At 43.0% G+C, this 27,212-nt stretch overlaps 1 protein-coding gene across 6 annotated transcripts in view; it reads left to right on the top strand.

Annotated features, from left to right (window-relative positions):
• The window catches only part of LOC125466451 (SH3 and cysteine-rich domain-containing protein 2-like), a 121,127-nt gene extending 116,237 nt beyond the window's left edge, over positions 1-4,890 (top strand). For 5 of the 6 annotated variants that reach the window (XM_048560972.2, XM_059638787.1, XM_048560973.2 and 2 more), the window contains one exon: positions 4,418-4,890. In XM_048560972.2, the coding sequence (XP_048416929.1) occupies positions 4,418-4,516 (99 nt within the window). In that variant the 3' untranslated portion in view covers positions 4,517-4,890. The remainder of the gene's footprint in view (positions 1-4,417) is intronic. The other variant, XM_048560971.2, reaches the window with a different exon arrangement.
• The last annotated feature ends 22,322 nt before the right edge of the window (positions 4,891-27,212 follow it).

Genomic DNA, 27,212 nt, shown 5'->3' with positions numbered 1-27,212 from the left:
AAGGCCTGTAAAGATGGCAAAATCCATATGCCCTGTACTGGCACCATTTAACACTTAATATTTAATATTTAGGCTTTACTTTGTTAATTTTGAGAGACAAGAAGTCTACTCCTAGTAAAGCAGAGAAACGCACAGTGGTGGGAGATTTAATACAGTGTTCAAAATAATGAAGGATTTTGAAGAAAAGTAAATGGGGAGGATCTATTTATTTCCACTAGCAAGAGGGTCAGAAACTAGAGGACATGGATTTGAGGCAATTAGCAAAACAGAGAATGATGATACTCTCTTTTTATTTAAAAAAAAAAGCAATGTATGCTGATTAGGCTACATGAAAGTGTGACAAAATTGAACTTAGACCATGATGTTCAGAGGATTTTGGATAAATATTTGAAAGAGGAAAAAATTGAACTAACTGGTTAGATTTTTCCAAAGAGCCAGAACAGGCATGAGAGCCTAATTGCCAAATTTTATGTTAGATGATTCTATAATCTAAAATCTTTGCTTCTTAAATCTCTCCCCACACTGGTCTTTCTTGGTTGTTCCTTGTTTCTGCATTTTATGGGCATGTATTTCGAGTTATTAGCAACTTTTCTGGCTTTCAGATGGAGAGTGATCCAGAATAGAAAGAGGTCATTTGGCCCATTGTGCTTTGTACTGCTTTTTTTTCTTGCTATTATTTACATCTCAGTCTCCTTTATTTCATTTTCCCTTCAAGTAGTAAATATTACTTCTGAATCTGGTTTCACTATCCTTTCAGGCAGCAAATTCAAAATCACAACAACTTCTGTTGTCTTTGTTCTTTTCCAGTGATCATAAATATGTATTCTTTGGTCACTACCTAGTTCATTATGTAAGATTGCTGAATTGCAATGCTGTGAGGGTAAGTGTGGGTTTAATTCCCATCACTGCTTGAGTTTACCATGAAGGACTTGGCTTCTCCCCTCTCCCCTTTGCCTGAGATGTGGTGACCCTCAGATTAAAATACCGTTCTCTCTAATGATATCCTGGAAGGACTACAGAGACTTTACCATTTCTGCACTGGAAACAGCTTCTCATTATCAATGCTGCCAAAACAGTTCATGATTTTTAACATCTCTATCACATCTCCTTTTTAATGCCTTCTAAAGGGAATAACCTGCATTTGCCTGGTCTCCACACATCACTCACCTCCAGTTCCATTCTTGTTGATATCTTCTGCAAATTCTGCAAAGGCTTTTGTCCTGCCAGAGTTAGCTGTAACACTCCAGCTTAGATGTAACCACTGCTTAACAAAGATTCTCATTTTTTGGGGGTTTATTACAGGCATAGAATGCAAAAGCAAGTCACAGATGCTTTTGTAACACTTTTTAACAACTGATCCCTTTAAAAATTTGAGATAACAAAGTGTGAAGCTGGATGAACACAGCAGGCCAAGCAGCATCTTAGGAGCAGAAAAGCTGACGTTTCGGGCCTAGACCCTTCATCAGAAATGTTAAAAATTTGGGTCTCTCTAAACGTGGAACCCTTTTGTTTATATTGCTGCTCCTTGTTCTTCCTGCTGAAATGTATAATTTTGTGATTCCTCTGTTGTGTCATTGGTCTGCCCATTACACCAACTGCCTACATCCTCATGAAACATCTTCTTACTGTCCTCATTGCTGAGCAATTTTCTACGCTCTGTACCATTTTGCAAACTTTGAAAACATTGTCCTTTATTTGTAAGTACAGGTCATTTGTGCCCATCAAAAAGAGGGATGGTCCTAATTATGCCATTCCCAACACATTATCCATTTTCCTACAATCCAATATCACAGCTCTCCTCCTTTACTGCAACAATTAGCGTCATTGTCTTGAGGAGTAGGGGAGTAGGTTTTGAAGGCAGAGAAGATGGAAGGGGAAGTGTCATTGAAGTAAAGACAGAGCAAAATGCCTAGTGCCTCAACAAGGGGCTGGATAGTATGTGCCCCTACCCATATATTTTTGTTAGTGAAGTAGGCTGGGTGCTGAGAACACCAACTCTCACCATTAAGCTCACACCTATTATTGTCAGCTCATCCACCAAATAAATAATTTAAGCTTGTTGAAGCTAGTTGATACTAATATTATCCTTCCCATGTTTAGGCAGCTCTTGTGGCAAAGTTGATGTGTCCCTGCATCTCAGCTAGGAGGCCTGGGCTCAAAGTCCACCTGTCCGAGAAATGTGCAATAAAATCTTTGAACAGAAAATATCTGCCTAAGCCTTAATAGTGGACAGCTCTCTTAGTTTCCAAAGTTTTTAAAACTGGGAAAAGGAAGTGGAGTGCACTATCTTTGGAAGTCACTCTTTGCACATCGGAAGAATCCACTGACAAGATGGCACCTCCCCCTTTATTCTTGCCAGCCATCAAAACCTATTCTCCACCATGCACACACACGCATGCACACACCCCGCCTTGCCCAATATGCCACTGTGGTTGACCACACTCGAGGATCCATGACTCTCTGTGGGTCTGCCTATCCCCTCAACAGGGGGCTGGAGACTACATGCCCCTGCCATGTATATTGTTGGAGTGGGGACCACGTAAAACAAGGTGAGTGCACAGCCTACTAACTCCCCTCTATCTCTGAGCTCACCTCTCCATTATCATCAGCCAGTCTGCCTAATAAAATCAATTAAGGGTCAAATGAGCTTGTTGGAACTAATCTCACCCTGGTCGTCATAACAGCATTGTTGTGGGCAGGGATGGGCTGCCCTTTTATTTTCAAAGTCTTGGCTTGGGGCCATGTTTGATGTCTGCTGCTTTTGGGACTACTGGAGCTACCAGTCTATCAGATCGGCCAACAGGTCCAGAGGATGGGCCTTCCTCTCCAGTGAGAAGTGGAATGAAGTCACACTTTCAATCTGCTAGTGCCATCCACAATATGTTATTGCCTGTTCTGTGCTGGTCAGCCCCGATCAGTGGTGAGTTTTTTTAATTCATTCATGAGACAAGGGTATCACTGACGAGGCAGCAATTATTGTCTATCCTTAATTGCCCAGAGGGCAGTTAAGAGTTGAAAACATTGCTGTGGTCCTAAAGTCACATGGAGCCTGGACCACTTCCCGAGGGCAGATTTCCTTCCCTGAAAGACATTAGTGAACCCGATGGTTTTTTTGTTTGACAGTTGACAATGGTTTAATGGTCATTCTTAATTGCAGATTTTTTTGGTGGGATTTGAACCTGGTTCCTCAGAACATTAGATAATAAAATGTGAGGCTGGATGAACACAGCAGGCCAAGCAGCATCTCAGGAGCACAAAAGCTGACGTTTCGGGCCTAGACCCTTCATCAGGGAGGGGGATGGGGAGAGGGAACTGGAATAAATAGGGAGAGAGGGGGAGGCGGACCGAAGATGGAGAGTAAAGAAGATAGGTGGAGAGAGTGTAGGTGGGGAGGTAGGGAGGGGATAGGTCAGTCCAGGGAAGACGGACAGGCCAAGGAGGTGGGATGAGGTTAGTAGGTAGCTGGGGGTGCGGCTTGGGGTGGGAGGAAGGGATGGGTGAGAGGAAGAACAGGTTAGGGAGGCAGAGACAGGTTGGACTGGTTTTGGGATGCAGTGGGTGGGGGGGAAGAGCTGGGCTGGTTGTGTGGTGCAGTGGGGGGAGGGGACGAACTGGGCTGGTTTAGGGATGCAGTAGGAGAAGGGGAGATTTTGAAACTGGTGAAGTCCACATTGATACCATATGGCTGCAGGGTTCCCAGGCGGAATATGAGTTGCTGTTCCTGCAACCTTCGGGTGGCATCATTGTGGCACTGCAGGAGGCCCATGATGGACATGTCATCTAGAGAATGGGAGGGGGAGTGGAAATGGTTTGCGACTGGGAGGTGCAGTTGTTTGTTGCGGACTGAGCGGAGGTGTTCTGCAAAGCCTCACATTTTATTATCTTGGAATTCTCCAGCATCTGCAGTTCCCATTATCTCTGATACTATTTTATCCTCAGAACATTAGCTGAGTTTCTGATTGATAATCAAGCAATAATAGCACTTGACCATCACCTATCCACTCATAGTCCAGCCAACATGGCCACTCCTTTTAACTTTCTTTTTTGCTTGTTTATATCCAGAAGAGTTCTTTACACACAGCTGAAGGGTTGTTTTCTCCCCATTACCATATCATCTTACCATATTTTCTTTCCCCTGTCTTATCCACCACCCAGTAAATCATCGGTATTTTCCATTTAATTCATTTATGTGCAAAGCCTGCTAAGGGCAATACAAGACATTAAAGGTGAGGCCTTTTAATTTTCATCCTAAAATCTTTCTTCATCCTTATTGTGGCTGATCTGAAGCCCCATCTCTTACAAGGTTTCCCATTGTTCACTGACTGGTTTTGCCCACTTAGTCTTTTGAATACAATCCAATTCCGTATTTCGGGGATATTTAGTCACACAAATTGATGTTGCTTTTTGCATTTTTCAGGTCTGTGTCGGACGAGGAGAGGAAACTAATGGCTTTGTCAAGGTTTCCAGTGGGAAAAAGAGAGGAATTGTGCCAGTGGATGTTCTCAAGGAAATTTGACTGACTTTTTAAAAAAGAATTTCAAGCCTAAGGATAGCCACGATCACCTCTTTTAAACAGAATTATCACAGATGATTATGTACTGAACACTTATCAGCTGTAGGTCCATGTCCTGTGCTGTCTGTTTGCTACCACACCACGTTGGAATGATGGCGGTTGATAAGGTCCTGAGATAATACAAAATGACACCCGGTCCATATCTCTGTCACTCCATCTCTTGTCATCATGTTGACAAACGTGTAGAGTGGAGCTGAATATGCTCCTTGGTGTATGTTCAAGCGACGATCTGAAGACATTTTGCACCAGCTTTCACTGTGTTGTTCATCCTGTCTATGTATTTTTAAAGCACAAATATAGACCCCAATTCTAATTGCTATATGACTACCATGTATTGTTAATACACAGAGCTAGAGAAAATGGAATTATTTCTTCTTACCTTGGGTAACAACCATTTAGTTGATTTAATGAGGCACTATTTTTGCAACATTGTTATACAAGCAAGAAGTTATGTTGACCTTGCCTAATGATGAAAAATGGGTGATAAGGAATTAGTCAATAAAAACTGAAAGAACTGCTGATGCGATGAATCAGAAACAAAAACAGAAATTGCTGTAAAAGCTCAGTAGGTCTGGTAACATCAGTGGAGAGAAATCAGAGTTAACTTTTCAGGTCATTAATAAGAAGGGTCATTCAACCTGAGCCTTTCTAGCAATTTCTGTTTTTGTTTCTCGTAAGGAATTAGTAATGTTGTTTCCAGTATGACCTATTTTACATAATCACATGTACAGGAAAGTCATAAGTCCAATTGTGGGCAGCCTGCCTGCAAATTCATGTTGATTGGAACTTTAGGATAGCTGTGGATGTCTATGTGTCATCTGTTTTTTATGCCACCAAAGACACTGTTAAAAAAAATGGAAGCAAGGTGATGCAGGATATGTGTAAAATGGCCTTATTTATCAATTTGTTCGCACCACACAATAGCCTGACCTTGGAAGTAAAAAGGTATTGAAGAACATTGGGTGTTAACTCTGGAAAAGCTCAGTAATCTTCTTCAGGTGAGGGTGCTGCCTTTGTCCATGTGCACTGTTTGGCCAGCGCAGACCCTCACCTGCTGCTGTGTAACATCCTGGAGACTCCCTACCATTTCTGTGGCCTCAGCTGGGGAAGCAGGCAGGTGAGAATGCTGCCCATTCATCAGATGCTTCAGGGTCAGTGGGTGAGCATCTTCCTTTCCTTTCCCTCTAATCCATTGTGCCCACTTTCCTGACCCATGCTTTCGAGGTGCCAGAGGTCCTCTGGCTGGTTTTAATCACTTCACACGGAGTGGGCAGCGTATTGGCATTCACAAAGCAACGTTTGGTTTCTTGGTCTTTCCAAGCACAGTGCCATCTGTATTGGCAAAGACTCACAGCAAGTGACATGTTATTTCTCCAAACCTCGCACCATTACACGTTTCATCTTTAAACATTAAAGAGTGATTTGGTAAAAGATAGTAAAACAGTCCAGTTTCAACAGTGTTAGAATGTCTCTTAGTGCTCATTCAAGACATGGGCAAGGCCATTTTACAGCAATCACTAGGTTTGAGCATGATTCCACTCCCTAGCATAGCCTAACTCTGCTCTGGTCAGTGCAGTTATACACCATGCCCGTTCGGGTTTGGCTAATCCAGATCTTGTCTTATTGTGGGCATCTGGTGGACGTGGCAGACAATGTCACCATAACCAGTGTTTCAGGTTATCTGAATGTGGAGTAGATGAATTAGTGATACTACTGCTGGACTGTTAATCCAGAGACCTAGATAATGTTCTGGGGACCCAGATGGTGGTGGAGTTTGAGTTCAGTAAAATATCTGCAATTAAGAATCTAATAATGACCATGAATCCATTGTTGATTGCCAGGAAAGAAAAAGCCATCTGGTTCACTAATGTCCTTTACCTGACCTACATGTGACTCCAGGGCCACAGCAATGTGTTTGACTCTGAATTACCCTCTGGGCAATTAGGGAGGGGCAGTAAATGCTACCTAGCTAGTGATGCCTTCATTCTGTTAATGAATTATTAAAAAATGAAGTTTGTGATGATTTCGCAGCTTCCAGTGAGCATATTGACACTGGCTAAATTTGAATGCTGCTGGTCCACTTGGCCTTTATGAGTGAATGGAACAGGAACCTTCTGTGTTCCAGGTATTAGGGTAAACAGGGGTCTACGTGTTAGCTGTGGTTCAATTGGTAACATGCTCACTTTTAAGTCCCTCTATGCATTTTTTTTAATGTAACATTTTCAATGGGAGGAGGAGGACTCTGACCAAGCCTCACACCGGGGTTTGGGTGAACAAATAAAGATTGATGTTCCGTTATTATTGAGTGTTACATGTTGAGGTGCCATTTTTCAAATGGGATGCTAAACCAAGACCCTATGTTCTGTCTGAAACTGCAGCAGGAGCAGTGATGGTCTACTTCACTGATTGACATCAGGCCAGACAGGCTTCAATTCCTGTCTCATATGATCCAAAAGGCCCTATGGCATCATTTTCACAGTCACTGGAGTTATCCCTAGTGTTGTGCTGGATAATTATCTGGATGTTACATCGTTGTTGTTTGTAGAAGGCTGCTGTACATAAATTAGCAGCTGGATCTTCTAGCTTTTATCACTTCAGGAGTATCTCCTTGACAGCAGTGTTTTGGGACATCTGGTGGTTGTGAAAGGCACGAGGTAAGTGCAATGTTTTCTAACTTTCAGGGTTTTCTTCCATAGAAAGTGTGGCAGGGGGTGGAGGTGGGATGTCTGTGCCTTATCCTGAGGGATCTGCTTCTCCATCATGTAGCAGTCTATGGTGATCTCCCCTCAGATAGGGCCCCTATTAAAATTGCACGGAGGCTCTCTTGACATGAGTTTAACAAAGTTATCAGGTTCTCACTTGTTTTTCTTTAAGCTGACGTGTCAGAAGGTTTCTTCCCCCAAATTGTGGAAGGGTTCCAACACAGAATCAGTTGTGGAAACTGAGCCCCATTCTTATTCACAAAAGCCAATGAACACCTTTTGAATCAATATAGCAGCTGATAAGTAACAGAGATGGCATTGGATAGCTGGTTAGAGTAGGCAGGTTGGATGAGGCACAGTCCTTCTGTGGTGTTGCTGGAAACCACACTCAATATGTACGTTACTATCTCATCGTCCTTTTTATTTTACTGTTCGAACTGTTCAGGTCCAGCATTGGGATAATATCATGCTGAGTGTTCCAAGTTTAGAATTCACTGTTACACCACTGTAATAGCTTTATCCAATAAGTTGTAGCTTCGTCATAAAAGACTGGCAAAATAAGCACAGTTAACAGCAAACTGACAGAGCAGCAAACCTTTGACCGCAGTTGCCCCATTGGAAAGCTTGATAAGTGGTTGCAAACTGACATTGGTGGGGTGTGTGGGATGGTGGTGCTGGGGAAGGGATAAGAGACAACATGACAGCAGTACAGACACAGAAAATATCTTGGCAATGAACCATTGTGCTGGGTCTGTTGGAGGTAACGGTAAACATGTCATGGACTTACCAGACCATAGGGCTGCTCACTCATAACAGGAGCGGACTGGTGAGGGTCTCTACGTTCCAGGTGAGGGGCGAGGTTGAGAGGAATAATGGTCATGCTAACCTCAGCAGGTGTGGGAATTGAACCTATGCTATTGGTCTTGATAAATTGCAAACCAGCCTTCCAGCCAATTGAGCTGACTTATCCCAAACCAGGCTGTGTAGTTCATTTCATCAAGCCATTCCCGCAAGCAAAATGATTGAGTATGCATACACGTCATGGTGCCTGTGACACAATCCCAGGACTTTCACATTTGATGCTCTACTTCCCAGCCACTAATGCTTCCTCAGAGTTCACAACTTGTTTGTACTGTAACTCTGTTGAGGGCCATGAGTATCTGTTGGGATCTACAGGAGGTAGAAGGTGATGCTACACACCTCCCTCCCCTCCCAAATCCTGTACACAAATAATTACTTGGTTGTACAGAACTTAAAACATTTGCTAAAAACAGTGACAAAGTAAAAGCCTGGTTTGAATTTAATCAGTTAACTAGTATGCTCTGTCATCGTGCCCCCCCCCCCCCCCGCCATAGTCCAACCAAGGCTCTGTCTCCTCACGCTGTACACTGTTCTCTTTCTAAAGTTTCCTTGTGTTTCAGTCCTGATGTGTGTAAACTGGAGTACATTCACATCTGAATCCCAGCTTTGAAATAACAGCATTGTTGCTAACACAGATATTTACTGCTTTCCTCCCTGAAATGCTTAATCTTTTAATCTAGTACAAAAAACATCACCAACCCTAATTTAGAATCTCAAAATTCTTCTCTGCTGAATCTTACAAGGCCATGATTTCTCTTTATGTTTAATCCAGGTACCAGGGATCAAATTGATGCTTGTTCACTTGAGAGCAACATTACAGTTAATGGATCTTTCAAGCCTGAGACTTAGTTTGAACACTTAACAGACTCACTTCTCAGTTGCATTAACAGTGGAAATTTTCAAAGGAAAGCTTGCTGCCAGTATGGAAAGGAAGAATTTGTTGCAATCTTGTTAAACATCAATACACCAGCGCTGCTCACAATAACTTCCAGACTTCAGACACTAAATGTAATATGAGAGATATCAACAGAGGAAGAAAATGACCTGCTGTTTGAAATGCAGAAAATTTCATTGCGCATTGGAAAGCAGTTTCAACAATTTAAATCCGAAGATTGAAAATATCATTGTTTTTTCTCAAATTAACATTCTGTTTTTGTGATTGGTGCTTTCAAACTCCTCTGCATCTGTAATACTTGATATTTAGCTGGGAGTTTATATAGTTAGCAGTTAATGTCAAACCTTGTAATCAATTTTCATCTGACTTGCTCCTTCCAAACGAATCTCAAAATCAGAAGTCACATAACACCAGGTTATAATAAAACAGGTTGATGTGAAATCTTGAGCTTTCGCAGCCCTGCTCCTTTGTCAGGTAAAGTGGACTTCACCTGATTTTGTCCATCCCAGTCCATCTCTGGCATCGTCACATCAGAGAATCTCAAACAGTTCATCTTTACATGTTATATTAAGAAAAAAAACTTACACCAGTCTCAACTTACACACTTCTCAAACTTCACACACCAGTTGCTGTGCAGTTGCTGTAGAAATAAAACAGTTACCATCAGGCAGTTTCTATAAGCTCCACTATGAAAATAGAAAGCAGTAATGTTCAGTTGTGTTAATATGCTGGCATTAAATCAGAATTATTTGTTTTGAAGTGGCGGGGGAACATACTTCTTTCATTCCAAAAACAAAACCAGGTTCGCATCCTAAAAGCTAGGTTGATGTTTAAAGATTGAACAATCAAGTCTAACCCTCAACCTCTAGTCATGAACTAAACTGAAATTACTGAACTTCAGTAATTATTATAAAATGAGAATGCTTTATTTTAGCATCCTTCATTCAGGTTACAGGAATACGGAAAATAGGTAATCATTGACTCACTGTGTAGGAGATGGACAGTGTTCAGATTGCATCAATTAGACTTTGCTACCTGGAAGCTTTCAAATGTATACCAATGGGCTTCAAATTTCGTCATACTTTGACAAGGGGCTTGAAATTTTGCTTGAATATTGGCAATGAAACATAGGAAATAAGACTGACTGGTCTGCTACCACCCCTTTGAGCCTGCTCTACCATTTAGTACGCTTGTGAGTAATCATCCAACTCAAACACTTTTCCAACTTTCTTCTCATACCCTTTGATCCCATCTCCTTTAATCCTAAGAAATATATCTAATTCCTCCTTAGAAACATTAAATGTCTTCACCTCAGTGGTTTTCTGTAGACAATTCCACAGGCTCAAAACTGAGTGAAGAAATTTCTCCTCATCTCAGTCTTCAAAACTCTCATCTATTCGTATGTAAATCTCCAGGCTGCTGTCCTGAAAAGGACATCAAAATAAACTGTTATGATTGTGGCCTGAATAATCTAATGTTTGTGGCTAATGTTAGCCAATTTAAGGTCAATTGCAAAAAGTCAGGAGATCGCAAAAAACTGTTGGATGGTATATGGAAATTTGAGTTAATTTAACACGTTTGCATGGATATCATGATTTTAGTGAACAGCAACATCCTAAGACTCCACTTGGAAAGAAAGGGAAAAATTCTGAGTGCCAAAGCTAGCTGTTAGCAGACATGGCCAAAAGCTTAGTCGTGGATCGTCTTGAAGGAAGGTGGAGATTTGAAAAGAAACCAAAAGAATTGCAGATGCTGTACATCAGAAACAAGATCAGAAGTCACTCGATAAAGCTCAGCAGGCCTGGTAATATCTGTGGAGAGAAATCAGAGTCAACGTTTCGGGTGCAGTAACCCTTCTTCAGAACGCAAAGTTTGAGAAAAGTTCATTGGACTCGAAACATTAACTTTGATTTCTATCTACAAATGCTGCCAAACCAGCAAACTGGGATTTAAGGAGGGAGATCCAGAGATTGTAGACGCACTTGTTCAGCATCAGCAAGTACAGACCATAAAAAGTCATGAAAATAATTGAACTTTGTTCTATGAGTAAGAGTAGGCCATTCAGCCCCTTAAACCTGCTTCAACATCTAATAAGATCACAGCTGATCTCATCTCAGTTACAATTTCACTTTGCTGCCGGCATTAAATACGTCTTTAATCTGTGACAAATTAAAATCCTGTCTATGTCCTCCTTAAATTTACTCTGGTTCCTGGTACCCAATGCACCATGAGGTAAAGAATTCCACAGATTCACAATCCTTTCAGAGAAGTAATTACTCCTCATTTCTGTTTAGACTCTGCTACACACTAGCCTAAATCCTTAAGTGACTGAAGCAGATTCTGATCATTTCAAAGCCACAATAATTGACGCTGTGACATGGCCTCATACATGCAAGTGTTTAAAAAAGATAAAGTTGAATAGGCAATTACTGAATTACCTCAAAATCTGTATAGCTGGGCTAGGTTTAATGGTTCAATGTAACAGTTTATATTGAACATTAACACATGTTACCCAGCGTGTTATCCCTTTTCCATTCATTCTTCTTCAGAGTTGAGGCTAATCATTCCCATCGTAGAGTTGCATGTAAAAATAAATTTGCCTGTTGCCCCCTCAATGTTGTGCTTGTTAGAAAAATCGGTAAGATTGGTGTCTTGCTGTTTTCTGTAATATTCTTCTCCGTTAGCCCAGACAGCTCACTTCTGGATACCTGGATACCCTCTCTAACTATGATAATGGGAACTGCAGATGCTGGAGAATCCAAGATAACAAAGTGTGGAGCTGGATGAACACAGCAGGCCAAGCAGCATCTCAGGAGCACAAAAGCTGACGTTTCGGGCCTAGACCCTTCATCAGAGAGGGGGATGGGGAGAGGGAGCTGGAATAAATAGGGAGAGAGGGGGAGGCGGACCGAAGATGGAGAGAGAAGAAGATAGGTAGAGAGGAGAGTATAGATGAGGAGGTAGGGAGGGGATAGGTCAGTCCAGGGAAGACGGAGTGGTCGAGAACGCCCTTGACCGCGTCTCCCACATTTCCCGCAACACATCCCTCACATCCCGCCCCCGCCACAACTGCCCCCCAGAGGATCCCCCTCGTTCTCACACACCACCCCACCAACCTCCGGGTACAACGTATCATCCTCCGACACTTCCGCCATCTACAATCCGACCCCACCACCCAAGCAAGTTTTCCATCCCCACCCTTGTCTGCCTTCTGGACAGACCACTCTCTCCGCGACTCCCTTGTTTACTCCACACTCCCCTCTAACCCCACCACACCCGGCACCTTCCCCTGCAACCGCAGGAAGTCCTACACGTGCCCCCACACCTCCTCCCTCACCCCCATCCCAGGCCCCAAGATGACCTTCCATATCAACCAGATGTTCACCTGCACATCTGCCAATGTGGTATATTGTATCCATTGCACCCGGTGTGGCTTCCTCTACATTGGGGAAACCAAGCAGAGGCTTGGTGACCACTTTGCAGAACACCTCCACTCGGTTCACAATAAACAACTGCACCTCCCAGTTGCGAACCATTTCAACTCCCCTTCCCATTCCTCAGATGACGTGTCCATCATGGGCCTCCTGCAGTGCCACAATGATGCCACCCAAAGGTTGCAGGAACAGCAACTCATATTCCGCTTGGAAACCCTGCAGCCCAATGGTATCAATGTGGACTTCACCAGCTTCAAAATCTCCCCTCCCCCCACTGCATCACAAAACCAGCCCAGCTCGTCCCCTCCCCCTACTGCATCCCAAAACCAGCACAGCCTGTCCCCGCCTCCCTAACCTGTTCTTCCTCTCACCCATCCCTTCCTCCCACCTCAAGCCGCACCTCCGTTTCCTACCTACCACCTCATCCCACCTCCTTGACCTGTCCGTCTTCCCTGGACTGACCTATCCCCTCCCTACCTCCCCACCTATACTCTCCTCTCTACCTATCTTCTTTTCTCTCCATCTTTGGTCCGCATCCCCCTCTCTCCCTATTTATTCCAGTTCCCTCTCCCCATCCCCCTCTCTGATGAAGGGTCCAGGCCAGAAACGTCAGCTTTTGTGCTGCTGAGATGCTGCTTGGCCTGCTGTGTTCATCCAGCTCCACACTTTGTTACCCTCTCTATCTCTGTTTGCATTGGAAGATTGAACACCTTCTTCCAAGCATTGATCAAATGCCAGGCATGGAGAAGGTGGGGTAAGAAGAAATGTCTACACTCAGCTGTTGCAAAGGATTTGAAACATGATTACATGTTGACTAGACTCTGCAGAAACATCCAAATGATGGAATTTGTACCTAAACTCCATGGATGCACAACTGATTTAGGGAGGGAGGGAAGAAGGGTAATTGGCGGAGCCGGGGTGTGAGAATCTGATCAAATGTCAAAGTTTCACCTTGGAAGCTGAAACTCTTAAGAATAAGTTGAAAATGTTACAGGGAATAATAAGGGTGGAGAACGTGACCCTGGGCAAATTAGTGAGAACCCACGTAGCAGCTCTGTGCAGCTTGCAATTCTTTTAATTGTTAAGAAAGACAACAATGATAATCCAGGAAATTGTAGGCCCATAAACTTTACATCAGTGGTGGGGAAATTACAGGAGAAGATTCTGAGAGACAGGATTTACTCGCATGTGGAAAAGAATGGACTTATAAGGGATGGCTCTATGTGGACCTTGTCTCACAAATTTGATTGAGTGTTTTTTAAGGCAGTAACAAACATGAACGAAGAAGTCAGGGCAGTGAACATTGCCTATAATCGAATTAATTAAAGCATTTGAGAAGATTCCTCATGAGAGGTGGGTCCAGAAGATTAAGTCACCTGGGATCCATAACTAATTGGCAAGTTGGACACAAAATTGAAAGTTTAATTTATGGAGGGGTGTTTTTGAGACTGGTCTTCCACGAGGATCAGTGGTGGGTCCTCTGTTGTTTGTGAAATATATATCTATAAATGATTTGGACGAAACTGTAGTCTGATTAGTAAGTTTGCAGATGGTAAAGAAAAAGATTGGTGAATTTGTGGATTATTAGGAAGATTATCAAAGGGTACTGCAGAATATAGGTCAATCTCAGTAAGTTGGGTGGAGAAACGGCAGATGTAATCAAATATGAACAAGTCAGAGCTGATGCATCTTGAGAGGTCAAATGCTAAAAGAAAGTACACAGTGAACGGCAGGACCCTTTGGAGTGTCAACATACAGAGGGACCTTGGACGCAAATACATAGCTCCCTGAAAGTGGTAACTTAGTGGATAATGTGATAAATAAGGCATACAATCTGCTTGCTTTTAGCGGTTGGTGCATTGCATCTAAAAGCTGGCAAGTCATATTGCAACTCCATAAGGCTTTAGTTAGGCTATATTTAGGATATTGTGTGCATTTCTGATGACCACACTATAGGAAGGATGTGGAGGATTTGAACAGAGTACAAAAGTGGTTTACGAGAACATTGTCTGGATTGAAGTGTAGTCATTTTTGTGAGAGTTTGGACAAACTTGGATTGTTTTCATGAGAGCGATGGAGGCTGAGGGGGCAACTTGATTTTTAGGATAATAGAGGCATGGATAAGGTGGATAGTCAGAGTCTCTTTCTATGATTCGATATTTCCAACAGCACAGGGAAGTGGAGGTGACAACTAAAGTGACCCCAGAATCAAGACTGCCCAGCCGCCCCAGAAAGACAAGTCAGCAAGAAGGAAGGAACAGAAGGAAGAAATAAACTGTCTTCATTTCAAAATCACCATGCCAGAATCAAAATACATACAAGAATATATATGCATCATAGCAGAGTTTATTTTCTTTGTGGTTAAAACCAATGATCAAACATAAGCAATAAATCAAAAAAAATGGAGGGTGGTGTAGAAATAGTCAGTGTAATTGGATATAACAATTATTATAACAATTATTTTAGTCCTTTTTATGGCATCCTTCAAATGTATTAAAAACGTAGTGTTATTTATATGTTAGTGTTGAGCAGGGTCACGATCCATTGAGATCACATACTTCGTATGTGTAAGTAACATGATGTTGAGAAACTGCATGTCCCTTGCCTTAGCATATTCAATCCAACTAAATTATGAAATGATCTGACAGGATGAATGTTCTGAGGAAATGGGTTCAAATTGCACTGCAGTTGATGGTGATATTTGAATTCAGTAAATATCTGGAATAAAATGCTAGTCGAAGGTTGAGCACACAACCATTGTCGATTGTTGTAAAAACACATATGGTTCACTAAGAGAAGGAAATCTGCCATCCTTTTGCGGTCTGGTCTACATGTGTGACTCCAGACCTACAGTAATGTGATTGACTTCATTTGAAATATATCTTATAAGAATCTTTTGTCCAATATGCCTGCCAAGCAGGAATAAAATTCTAATTTCATTACAATCTCGTTAGAACCAAAAGAAAAAGTTTGTCTGAGAGTTTGTAGGAATTGATCGTTCACTCCCAGCATCGATCTTTTACTTGACATAGCTGCAATTACTACTGAATCTCTACATCACTTTTCTCATTAAAAGAGAAATACACTTAGATATGCCAGATAATAATTAATGTGAGACATATCTTAAAAAAAGATGCAGCCTTAAAATTCTTCTAGAACAATACACTCACTGTGTATGAGCAACAGGGAGAGGTTGGCAAACACACCTGGCCTGTAGATATTTTAAAATTTCTTCTCACTAATGACACTGAAGAATGATCCCACTGACATCTCGTCTAACAATAATGATCTGAGCAAATTACTGTCCAGTTCTGCAACTTTTTGGTTTTCACTTGCTCGTTGGCTGTGATGTTCTGCAGCTCTAAAAACACAGAGACAAACCTTTTTTCAGACATGACAGCTCTTGGAATTGGATGATTCATAGCCTTGGCTGAACCGAAAGAGAAAGCTGACTCAAAAGGGACCAGCATGCTTTTATTAATGCACCTGAACAAAGGTTTTATTTTAGAAAAGAAATTGTGTTTACATAACAGCTTAATTTTGTAGTTAGTCATCCCAATGCACTCCACTGGTAAACTCAGAGATAGTAGGAACTGCAGATGCTGGAGAATCTGAGATAACAAGGGTTATCAGAAAAGAAGGGTCTCAGAAGTGTCATTTCTGAAGAAGGGTCTAGGCCAGAAACATCAGCCTTCCTGCTCCTCTGATGCTGCTTGGCCTGCTGTGTTCATCCAGCTCTGCACCTTGTTATCTATGGTAAACTCAGATTTAGTCACCAAAAAAATAGACTTTAGGGATCATCAGGCACAGCAGAGAGGCAGAAGGGGTTGAGAAGGGAATTCCAGACCATAGGCCTTGGGAAACCAAAGGTACAGTGGTCAATAATGAGGTTAAAGAAACAATGTACAAAATTTGACACGTATCATTTAAAATAAGGCAAGATCTGGCCATTGTAGACTGGGAGCAACTACTCAAGGGTAAATCTAGAGCTGAACAGTGGGAAGTGTTCAAAAATGTATGGGGGAATAACAGGACCAACATGTTCCCTTTAGGATGAAATGTAGTAACTACAAGCCATGGATGTCTCAGGATATTCAGGACTGGATAAAAAGGAATGAGAGATGTTTAACAGGTACAAAGGGTGTGAAACAACAGAGGCCCTAGAGGAGTATGGAACATGCAGTGGGTAATTCAAGAAAGCAAAGAGATCAAAGTTATGGAGAATCCTAAAATATTCTGAAAGTATGTAAAAAGGAAGAGAATAACCAGGGGAAGGGTAGGGCTTATTCGGTACAAAGGAGGACATCCATGCATGAAGCTGGAGGACATTATTAGAGTGTAAAATGAGTATCTCACATCTGTCTTTATTTGGGAGAAGGGCAATGCAAGTACAGAATTCAAGATGCACTGTGAAGTTCTTCAGCAGATTGTTATTAGAAATGAGAAGGTATTGGAGGTTTCAACAGATTTAAAACTGGACCGATCCCCAGGCCCTAGATAACAAAGTGTGAAGCTGGATGAACACTGCAGGCCAAGCGGCATCTCAGGAGCACAAAAGCTGACGTTTTGGGCCTAGACCCTTCATCAGAGAGTCTCTCTGATGAAGGGTCTAGGCCCAAAACGTCAGCTTTTGTGCTCCTGAGATGCTGCTTGGCCTGCAGTGTTCATCCAGCTTCACACTTTGTTATCTTGGATTCTCCAGCATCTGCAGTTCCCATTATCACCGATCCCCAGGTCCTGACGAGTTGTATCCCAGGATGCTGTGGGAGAGATAGGGGAGAAAGTTACAGTGGCACTGACCCACTTTTTCAATTCACTTTCATCTCCACAGGAGACGTGCCAAAGTACTGGAGGGCAGACAATGTGGTTCCACTTTAACAGAAGGGTGGTAGAGATAGACCAGGGAACTATAGAGCAGTGAGTCTAAGATCAGTGGCAGGGAAACTATTGGAGTAAGTAGTAAAGAAGAAATTTGATCTCCATTGAGGTAGGTAAGGTTTGGTCAGGGATAGTCAGCATGGCTTGGTTAGAGAGAGATCATGCCAAACAAACGTTGTGAAATATTTTAAGGAGATGACTTACTGTTTGGATGCGAGTAGGGCAATTGATGTAGTTTATATGGATTTCAGCAAAGCCTTTGACAAGCTCTCAAATGGGAAACTGATAAAGAAGGTAAAAGCTCATGAGAGCCAGGGTAACTTGGCAAGCTTTATTCAAAATTAGCTTTGAGACAGCTGATAGAGGGTGGTGGTAGAAGGCTGTATGATTGGAGCCCGAGACACAGTAATGAAACCATAGGGATCAGCGCAGGGTCCTGCACTATTTGTGATATTCATTAATAATGTCGAGGAGAACATTGGAGATAATAGGTACATTTGTGGATGACAAACATTGGCCAGGTGGTCAGCAGGGAGGAGGAATATATTAGGTTACAGGATGGTGTCAACTGATTGGTCAGATGCGCAGATCAGTGCCTGATAAATGTGAAGTGATGTACTTTGGAAGAAGGAACAAGACAAGGGAGTACTCAGTGAATGGTTGGACACTTGAAAGTTCAGAGGGATCCTGGGGTTTTTATCCACAGACCCTGAAGGTGGCAGGGCAGGATAATAAGGTAGTTAAGAAGGCATATGGGACACTTGCCTTTATCACTCAGGGCTTCGATTATAAGAGCTGGAAGATTATGTGACAGCTATACAGAACTTTGGTTATGCCACAACTGGAGGACCGTGTGCAGATCTGGCCACCACATTATAAGAGGGATGTGTTTACATCTGGACGGGGTGCAAAGGAGGATGTTAGATTACAAGGTGTAGAGCTGAATGAACACAGCAGGCCTAACAGCATCAGAAGAGCAGGAAAGCTGATGTTTCAGAAATGTTAGCTTTCTTGCTCCTCTGATGTTGCTCAGCCTGCTGTGTTCATCCAGCTCTGCAACTTGTTATGTCAGATTCTCCAGCATCTGCAGTTCCTACTATCTCTTTACCAGGATGGTGACTGCAATGGAGCATTCCAGCGATGATAAGAGGCTGTTGGGTTGTTTTCTTCAGAGCAGAGAAGGTTGACGGGCACCTGACTGAAGTGTGTAAGATTATGAGGGGCATGGGCTGGGTGTGATAGGAAGCAGTTATTCCCCTCACTTGCAGGGTCAATGACAGGGCCATAATTTTAACATGAAAGGCAGGATGTTTAGATTTTATTCATCCAGTGGGTGATGGGAGTCTGGAATGTATTGCTTGGGAGGGTAGTTGAGCAGGAAACCTCACAACTTTTTAAAAAAGTACTTGGTGAGCACTTGAAGTGGGATAACATTCAAGGCAATGAGCCTAGCATGAGAAATTTGGATTAGTGTAAGTACTCGTATACTTTCGGTGGTACTGAATTTTTTGTACTTTATGATTCTATGAGATTATCCACTTTGCTATGAGAAACAGATATGCAGGGTATTTCTTAACTGGTATGAAGTTAGAAAGTATAGACATGCAAGGGAATCTAGGCACCTTTGTCTATAAGTAACAAAGGCTAACAGAGATAGTAGGAACTGCAGATGCTGTAGAATCAGATAACACAGCATAAAGCTGGATGAACACAGCAGGCCAAGCAGCAGCAGAGGAGCAGGAAGGCTGACGTTTTGGGCCTGGACCCTTTCTGAAGAAGGGTCTAGGTCCAAAATATCAGCCTTGCTGCTCCTCTGATGCTGCTTGGCCTGCTGTGTTCATCCAGCTCTACACATATGCTGACAAGCAGGTCAAACAAGCTATTGGAAAGCTAATGGAATGTTAGTCTTTATTGCAACAGAGTTTGAATGCAGGAATAATGAAGTCTTGCTACAGTTGTGTGGCAGCTTGAATGGACCGCATCTGAAGTACCTATGTGTAGTTTTGGTTTTCTTCTGAGGAAGGATATCATTGGCACAGAGAAATTATAACAAAGGCTCACCAGACCTGTCCTGGGATGATGGGACTGTCCAATGGAGAGAGATTTGGAAAACTGGGTCTGTAATCTCTTGAGTTCCAAAGAATACAAGTTGATCTCTTTGAAAACTACAAAATACTTAGAGCCACAGACAGAGTAGATACAAATAAGATGTTTCCCCAAGGTGGAGAGTCTAGAACCAGGGAGTGCAATTTAAAATTAAAGGGGTACCACTTAGGACTGAGATGAACAGAATTTTTCGTTTTTATCAGAGGTTTTGTGAATCTTGCTTGGGCTGCAGCGCTGATCGTGTCATGGGGAAACCCAGGTAAAGTGGCCCAAATTGGATCAGTAACAAACTTACTATATTGTGGATTGACGATCAGTAGGCCCCAATAGATCCTTGGAAGCAGCCAGTTGCATAGAAATTTGGCTCAGCGGCCAGCTTGGTGGGCATTGGGATAAGGTGACCACTCACCCCTTCAGGCTACTAATCCCACTCCAGTCAATGGCGCTGATCTGAGGCGAAGTTCTGGGACATGCCGAGGCTGCGTTGGCAATGTGCACTGCTCATCTGGAGGAAATGGCATTAAGCATGATAGACACTGGGCCTCCTGTACTTCCTCCGAATCCTGATGGTACTCTCAGCTGCAATTTCTTCATGTGGAGGCTGTCTAGCAGCCACTGCGCATTGGTACACGTCTTTGGCTCACTGTTCTTCTGCTTCCTCTCAGTTGTCCTGCACCTCTGTAGGGCCATGGTCACAGCAACAATGAGCCCTGCAGCAGCTGGATCCATTGGTCACATTTATTGAACCTGTGGAAGGAATATCAGAAACAGAACAGGTACTTAATAACCTGAGCAGCAAGCGTTCACATCACACACAAATAATGGTCTCAATGATGATGATCAGCAATCGATCGTGACTAATTGCAGAAATATATATGAATTAACGGTGCAACTACAAGTTCATGGGTATCATCTTATAGTCATTGCAGAGATAAGGAGTTCAAAGGTGGGAGCTAAATATTCAGGGTATGAGACTTCTTGAAAGGAGGGAAGGAAACAGTGATGCCGTAACTATGACAGTACAAGATGGAATAGGTACAACGCAAAGCATTATCTAGAACTGTAAGATGTAGAATCCATATGGTGAAGGTAAGAAGTGAAGATGCGGGTGGGAGTAACTTCAGGCCCTGAACAGTAGCTATATTCTAGGACAGAGAATAAATCGGTTGATAATGAGGGCATCTACAAATGGCAGTACATTAATAATAGTTAAGCTAGTCCTCATGGAGGTTAGGAAAGTCAACTTGGCAGAGTTAATCATCAATATGAATTCCTCTGCGCTGTAAATTCAATGTAAAGTGAATTCATGAACTCGTTCTTCACATTTCAAAGAGATGTGTGGTCATAGACTTTTGCTTTTATTTTGAGTGACAACTTGGAAGAACAAAGATTACTTCAGTTCCCCCACAGCCTTTGCATCTTAACTAGATAATGTGGATGATGTGGCAATGAAAAGTACAGCTCAAGTCATTCTCTGAACATGACTTTCCCCTCTCTGGAAGTAGCAAGGAAAGTAATGGGAAGAGCAAATACTTAGGATGGCCTCAGGGAGATACTCAGCCCCCTTCTCGTCATCTCAGGCATTGCATTCTGTATGTTGATGGTCAGGGGCTGCCTTCTCAACCCATCACCAATTAAGGCTCTTAAGTGGTCAATTAACAGGCCAGAAATGCTGCAGGTCTCCTTGTCTATCTCACCTCCTGACTCCCAAAGCCTATCCAGCATCTAAAAGGCACAAGTCAGGAGTGTGACGGAACACTCCCCGCTTGCCTGGATGAGTGTAGCTCCAACAACACTCAAGAAGCTTGACATCATCCAGGACAAAGCAGCTCGCTTGATTGACCCCACACCCACAAGTATCCATTCCCTCTCCTACTGATGCTCAGTAGCAGAATTATGTACTGTATACAAGACGCACGACAGAAATTCACCAAAGATCCTCAGGCAGCAACGTCCAAACTCACAACCACTTCTATCTCGAAGGATGGAGGCAGACAACATATGGAAACACCACCACCTTATAGGTCCCCTCCAAGTCACTCAGCATCCTGACTTGGAAATATATCAGCATTACTTCACAGTTGCTGGGTGAAAATCCTGGAATTCCGTCCCTAATGGCATTGTGGGTCAACCCACAGGTGAACTACAGCAGGTCAAGAAGGCAGCTCCCCACCACCTTCTGAAGGGCAACTAAGGACAGGCAATAAATTGCTGGCTAGCCATCAATATCCATGTCCCATGAGTAGATCAAACAAAACATAACAGCCAGTTAAGAGCCTCAGATTGCCTCAGTCTAATTTAACTGGCTTCCCAGCACATGAGGAACGTGGTAAATTCCGAATAGACAAACAGAGAGGGCTGCCTATAGGATGGGGAGAGTATCCATTTGCCCCAGTCTGGAGAAAATCCAAACAGGGATTTAGACAGCCACACTATTGCTCTTGTCTCCAAATGCCCCGACACATCTGTGCCTCCACTCTCCCATTACAAACCACCTCCAGCAAAACACTTAGCCTCTCACCAAGGCAAATCTTCATGGATGCAGAGCCTGGGCTTCCAACTCCATGAGGCTGCCCTCTGATTGGCTGGAGGCCTCATGGGAGGTGGGGCTGCAGTGGCCAGGCTCCTGATTGGACAGGTAGTTCTCTGAGCTGCACATGCCCAGCTAATTGGTGCTGGATCTGCCCAGCTTTCTCACTGATATGGAAGATAATTGTCCCAAAAGTCACATGCCCCAGTATTAGGTGCACACACAGTAATAAATCCTGGCCTTAAATTTAATCTCTACTGATAGGTGATTTCAATGTACAGTCTCTTTGAGCTTGGGATCAGCAAAGTTGACAGAACATTCACCCCTCCATTAACTTCTAGAACCTTTGTTATCCTTATTAACATCTCCATTCCACCTCCTTGTATATTTTCTTTATTTCTCTTTTGTTTGCAAGAAAGTTCTGATTGCATTAGAGTTATAATTGCTGGGGCATTTAAAGCTAATGTTTTCCATCTCACTCACTTTTCTTCGCCATTACAATCTTCTTGTTTATCTCTGGGCGTTCAGCCAGTGGAAATATAATGTGTTAAGCTCTTCAAGCTGTCGCAGAATTTAAATACAAAATGGCTTCATTCTAAATAAAGTCGAGGTTACACTAAAGCATCAGGCTGTAGGAAATCAATCACACCCTAAATAGTGAAGAAAAAACAGAAGGTGCTTGCATTTTCTGTAGAGCCTCTTCAGGACTTTGAGATGTTCCAAAGTGTGTTACTGTAAATACAGTATCAGACAAAGGGCATAGAAGTGGACGTCAGGAGGTCAGGTCAGCCATGATTCTATTGAATGGCGAAGCAGGCTTGAGGGCCCCTAACGACCTACTCCTGTTCCTATTTCTTATGGTCTTTTGATAGTTTAGTCATTGCTATTTTGTAAGAAATGCATCACCTAATTCGTGCACACTCAGCTCCCAGAAAGAGCAATGGAACAGATAATCAGATAAATGGAAACAAACCAAAGAAGTGCAGATGCTGGGAATCTGAAACAAAAAACAGAGTGTTTACTGACCTGAAATGTTAACTCTGCTTTCTCTCCACAGATGCTGCTAGACCTGCTGCGCTTCCCCAGCAATTTCTGTTTCTGAAGCAGATAATCTGCTTTGTTGATAGTGGTTGAGGAGATCTTGTGATGCTGCGATAGCATCCCTATCTGTTGACCATGTTTCAGGTCTTATACCAGGACTTATTGGCTCTGGAAAATGCACTCAGCATGTGGCTGACCAGGCTGATTGTCAACCTATAAATCCTTCCGATATACCTCAAGACAGCTGGTGGGAATGGGTGAATCAGCAACCCTGCAGAAAAGCCAGACAAACTACAACTTTCTGAAGAAGGGTCTAGGCTCAAAATGACAGCTTTCCTGCTCCTCTGATGCTGCTTGGCCTGCTGTGTTCATCCAGCTCTACACCTCGTTATCTCAAACTGCGGCTGTTGTTTGTCTATAGAACATAGAACATTACAGCACAGTACAGGCCCTTCGGCCCTCGATGTTGCGCCGATCCGATCTGAAGCCCATCTCACCTACACTATAAGTATGGTCCGATCGAATGGGTGTACACGGCCCAACACTTAGAAACTAGATCCGGAGAAAGGACAGAATGACTGCCGGACACACAGATGCAGGCTGAGTAAGAGCTGGTAGCCAGGCCACTGCAAAGAACCTCTCCGCTCTTCTTTGAGCAACGCCATGGGATCCTTCTCTGTGTCTTTTTATGTCCTTCTCAAAGAACAGAAGGAATGTTATTGTGTGTAAAAGAAAATCTCCAGTTCTCTTGTTACTGATCCTGCCACAATGTAACGTGTTTCCTTTATTAGGCTTTTGGAGGAAACAGTCAGGCTCATGGCAATGGTTAAAATAATATGATCCAGTCTGAATCCGGTCTTGTTTGACCAAAACTTCTGAAGAAAGAAAACAAACACCATAAGGTTGTTGTTAAGTGTTGAGTCATTGACGGTTATTGATCAAATCTAATTTAGAACAAAAGAATCATACGATTATATAGAATGACATAGTATATACAGCACAGAAACAGCTCACTTGACACAACTGGTCCATGCCAGTATTTTCATATTTCTTACAGAGTTAAATCCCAGTTCCCCTCCTTACTGTCAATAACGAGTAAGCTTTTGAGACTAAGATGTGTGTGTGTGAACGTGTGCATGTGCGTTTGTGAGAGGGAGACAGAGTTTTTGTGTATGTTTGTATGTTTGTGTGAGAGAGTTTGTGTGTGTGTGTGTGTGTGAGAGAGAGAGAGAGAGAGAGATGAGGTGTGTGTATGCGTGTATGTGAGAGAGAGAGATGGGGGGAGTGTGTGTGTGTTTGTGTTTGTGTGTGTGTGTGTCTGTGTGTGTGTAGGTGTGTGTGTGTGTGTGTGTGTGTGTGTGTGTGTGTGTGTGTATGAGTGTGAGAGAGAGAGGGATGGGGGAGAGAGTGTGTGTGTTTGTGTGAGAGCGCGATTGGGGGAGAGAGAGTGTGTGTGTGTGTGTGTGTGTGTGTGTGTGTGTGTGTGTGTGTGTGTGTGTGTGTGTGTGTGTGTGTGTGTGTGTTTGAGAGAGAACATGTTCACCCCACAATGTCTGGACAATTTGCTCAGCGCTCACCCTCAGTGCTTTGTCTAATTGTTGTTCAGCACGTGGGGTCCCGATTCATCAGCCAAAGGAGGACAGTATATGGGAATCTGCAAGAGGTTTCCTTGCCCATATTTAACCTGAAGCCACGAGGCTTGATGGCATTATAAGAAGAATGTGAAAGCTTTGGAAAGGGTGCAGAGGAGATTTACTAGGATGTTGCCTGGTATGGAGGGAAGGTCTTGCAAGGAAAGGCTGAGGGACTTGAGGCTGTTTTCATTAGAGAGAAGAAGGTTGAGAGGTGACTTAATGGAAACATATAAAATAATCAGAGGGTTAGATAGGGTGGATAGGGAGAGCCTTTTTCCTAGGATGGTGACGGCAAGCACAAGGGGGCATAGCTTTAAATTGAGGGGTGAAAGATATAGGACAGATGTCAGAGAGTAGTAAGGGAATGGAATGTTTTGCTTGCAACGGTAGTAGATTTGCCAACTTTAAGTACATTTAAGTCATCATTGGACAAACATATGGACGTACATGGAATAGTGTAGGTTAGATGGGCTTGAGATTGGTATGACAGGTCGGCACAACATCAAGGGCCGAAGGGCCTGTACTGTGCTGTAATGTTCTATGTTCTATGGGACCCTGAGTCAATGTTGACAACTCTCAGAGCAATTCCCTCCCGACAGTATCCCACTGTGCTGCCACTTCTGCTGGATCTGTCCTCCTGGTGGGAAAGGACATACCCAGGGATTGCCATGGTGGTGTCTGGGACATTGTCCATAAGGCATGATTATTGAACAGGACTACATTATTCCATTGTTTGACTAGTCTGTGAGACAGCTTTCCCAATTTTGGCACTAGCCCCCAGATGTTAGTAAGGAGGACTTTACAAGGTTGACAGTGTTATTTCTGCCATTCTCCTCTCCAGGGCCAAGTTCGATGCCAGGTGGTCTGTCTGGTTTAGATTCTTTGAGACTTTGTAGTGATGGATGCACCTGAATCGTTTGCTAGGACACTTCAGAGGGCATCTGAGAGTCAACCACATTGCTGTGGGTCTGGAGTCACATGTAGGCCAGACCGGGTAAGTGTGGCAGATTTCCTTTTCTGAAAGGCATTTGTGAACCCAGATGGGATTTTTTTTTTGCCAACAATTGGCGTCAGTAGATTCTTAGATTTTTAAAAACTGAAATCCGGTTCTACCATCTGCTATGGCAGCGTTTGACCTGGGTCCCCAGAACACTAGCTAGGTTTCCTGGATAAATAATCTAACAATGATGCCACTAGGGCATCACCTCCCTTTAATGTGTAATGCTACCCGAAATCAGGCATGCCCCAGGAATCTGCCCAACAATTTTTGAGAAGATTTGTAGCTCAGGTTGAGGTTCTGGATGTGAGTTTGCTCGCTGAGCTGGAAGGTTAGTTTTCAGACGTTTCGTCACCATTCTAGGTAACATCAACAGTGAGCCTCCGACGAAGCGCTGGTGTTATGTCCCGCTTTCAATTTATCTGGTTAGGTTTCCTTGGGTTGGTGATGTCACTTCCTGTTCTTTTTCTCAGAGGATGGTAGATTGGCTCCAAGTCAATGTGTTTGTTGATGGAGTTCCGGTTGGAATGCCATGCTTCTAGGAATTCTCGTGCATGTCTCTGTTTGGCTTGTCCTAGGATGGATGTGTTGTCCCAATCAAAGTGGTGTCCTTCCTTATCTGTATGTAAGGATACGAGTGAATTTGCTATTTCCTGGAATCGTTTGACTTGCCTTGCAAATAGCTTAGGGGGATCCTCGTGGATCTATTCTAAATCTACTGCAGTTTTCTCTAAAGGAAACAGAAACTAGTGGAAGCTGTTTATTCGCATAATCCTGGTCCACTTTCAATTAAGTCACAGCTGATCTGCTTCTTAGCTCCATTTCCTGACATTGGCACCATTTTCCATATTGACTTCAATAACAACAATCTAACATTTTTAGTTAACATTTTGGGTCCAGAGAACTGAGGAAGGGTCACACAACCCAAAACATTAACTCTGTTTTCTCCTTCACAGATGCTGCCAGACCTGCTGAGCTTTTCCAGAAACTTTGTTTTTGTTCCTGATTTATAGCATCAGCAGTTCTTTCGGTTTTTATCTAACATTTTTAACTGTCAAACTTTTAGTCGACCCAGCCTCCACAGCTTTTTGAGGAAATGTGTTCCAGATTTCGAGTACAATTTACGTGGAAGAACTGAAGAGGGTATTTGTTCAAGGTTTTCAGAATCACTAATGGTCTTGACGAAAGTAACTAATAAGAAATAGTTTCCAGCAGCAGAGGGTGTCAGTAGCTAAGGCCATTAAAGGTGACTGGCAAAAGAAACAGAGGTGATATGGGGGTGCATTTTCAAAGATGCAGGGAGTGCTAACGGCAGTACTGATAGGGTGAAAAATAAGCGTTAATCATAGGGGTAAATAGTAAAAAGTAGGTCAGCTTTGTTGTGAACAAATGAGATAAGGGGTTCAGCCAAAGGTCAAAATGGAGTTTTTCCAATCTGCTGGAACCTTCCTGGAATCCAATGTGTTGTGGAACATTTTGCCTAATTCCTCCACTATCTCTGCAGCTACTTCCTTTGAAAAGGTTGGACGCAGGCCAATGGGCCCTGGCAATTTATCGGCCT

The sequence above is a fragment of the Stegostoma tigrinum genome, chromosome 31, assembly GCF_030684315.1.
Source record: "Stegostoma tigrinum isolate sSteTig4 chromosome 31, sSteTig4.hap1, whole genome shotgun sequence".
NCBI lineage: Eukaryota > Metazoa > Chordata > Chondrichthyes > Orectolobiformes > Stegostomatidae > Stegostoma > Stegostoma tigrinum.
The sequence above is the reverse complement of the archived record's forward strand: the minus strand, read 5'-3'. Positions and strand labels throughout refer to the sequence as shown.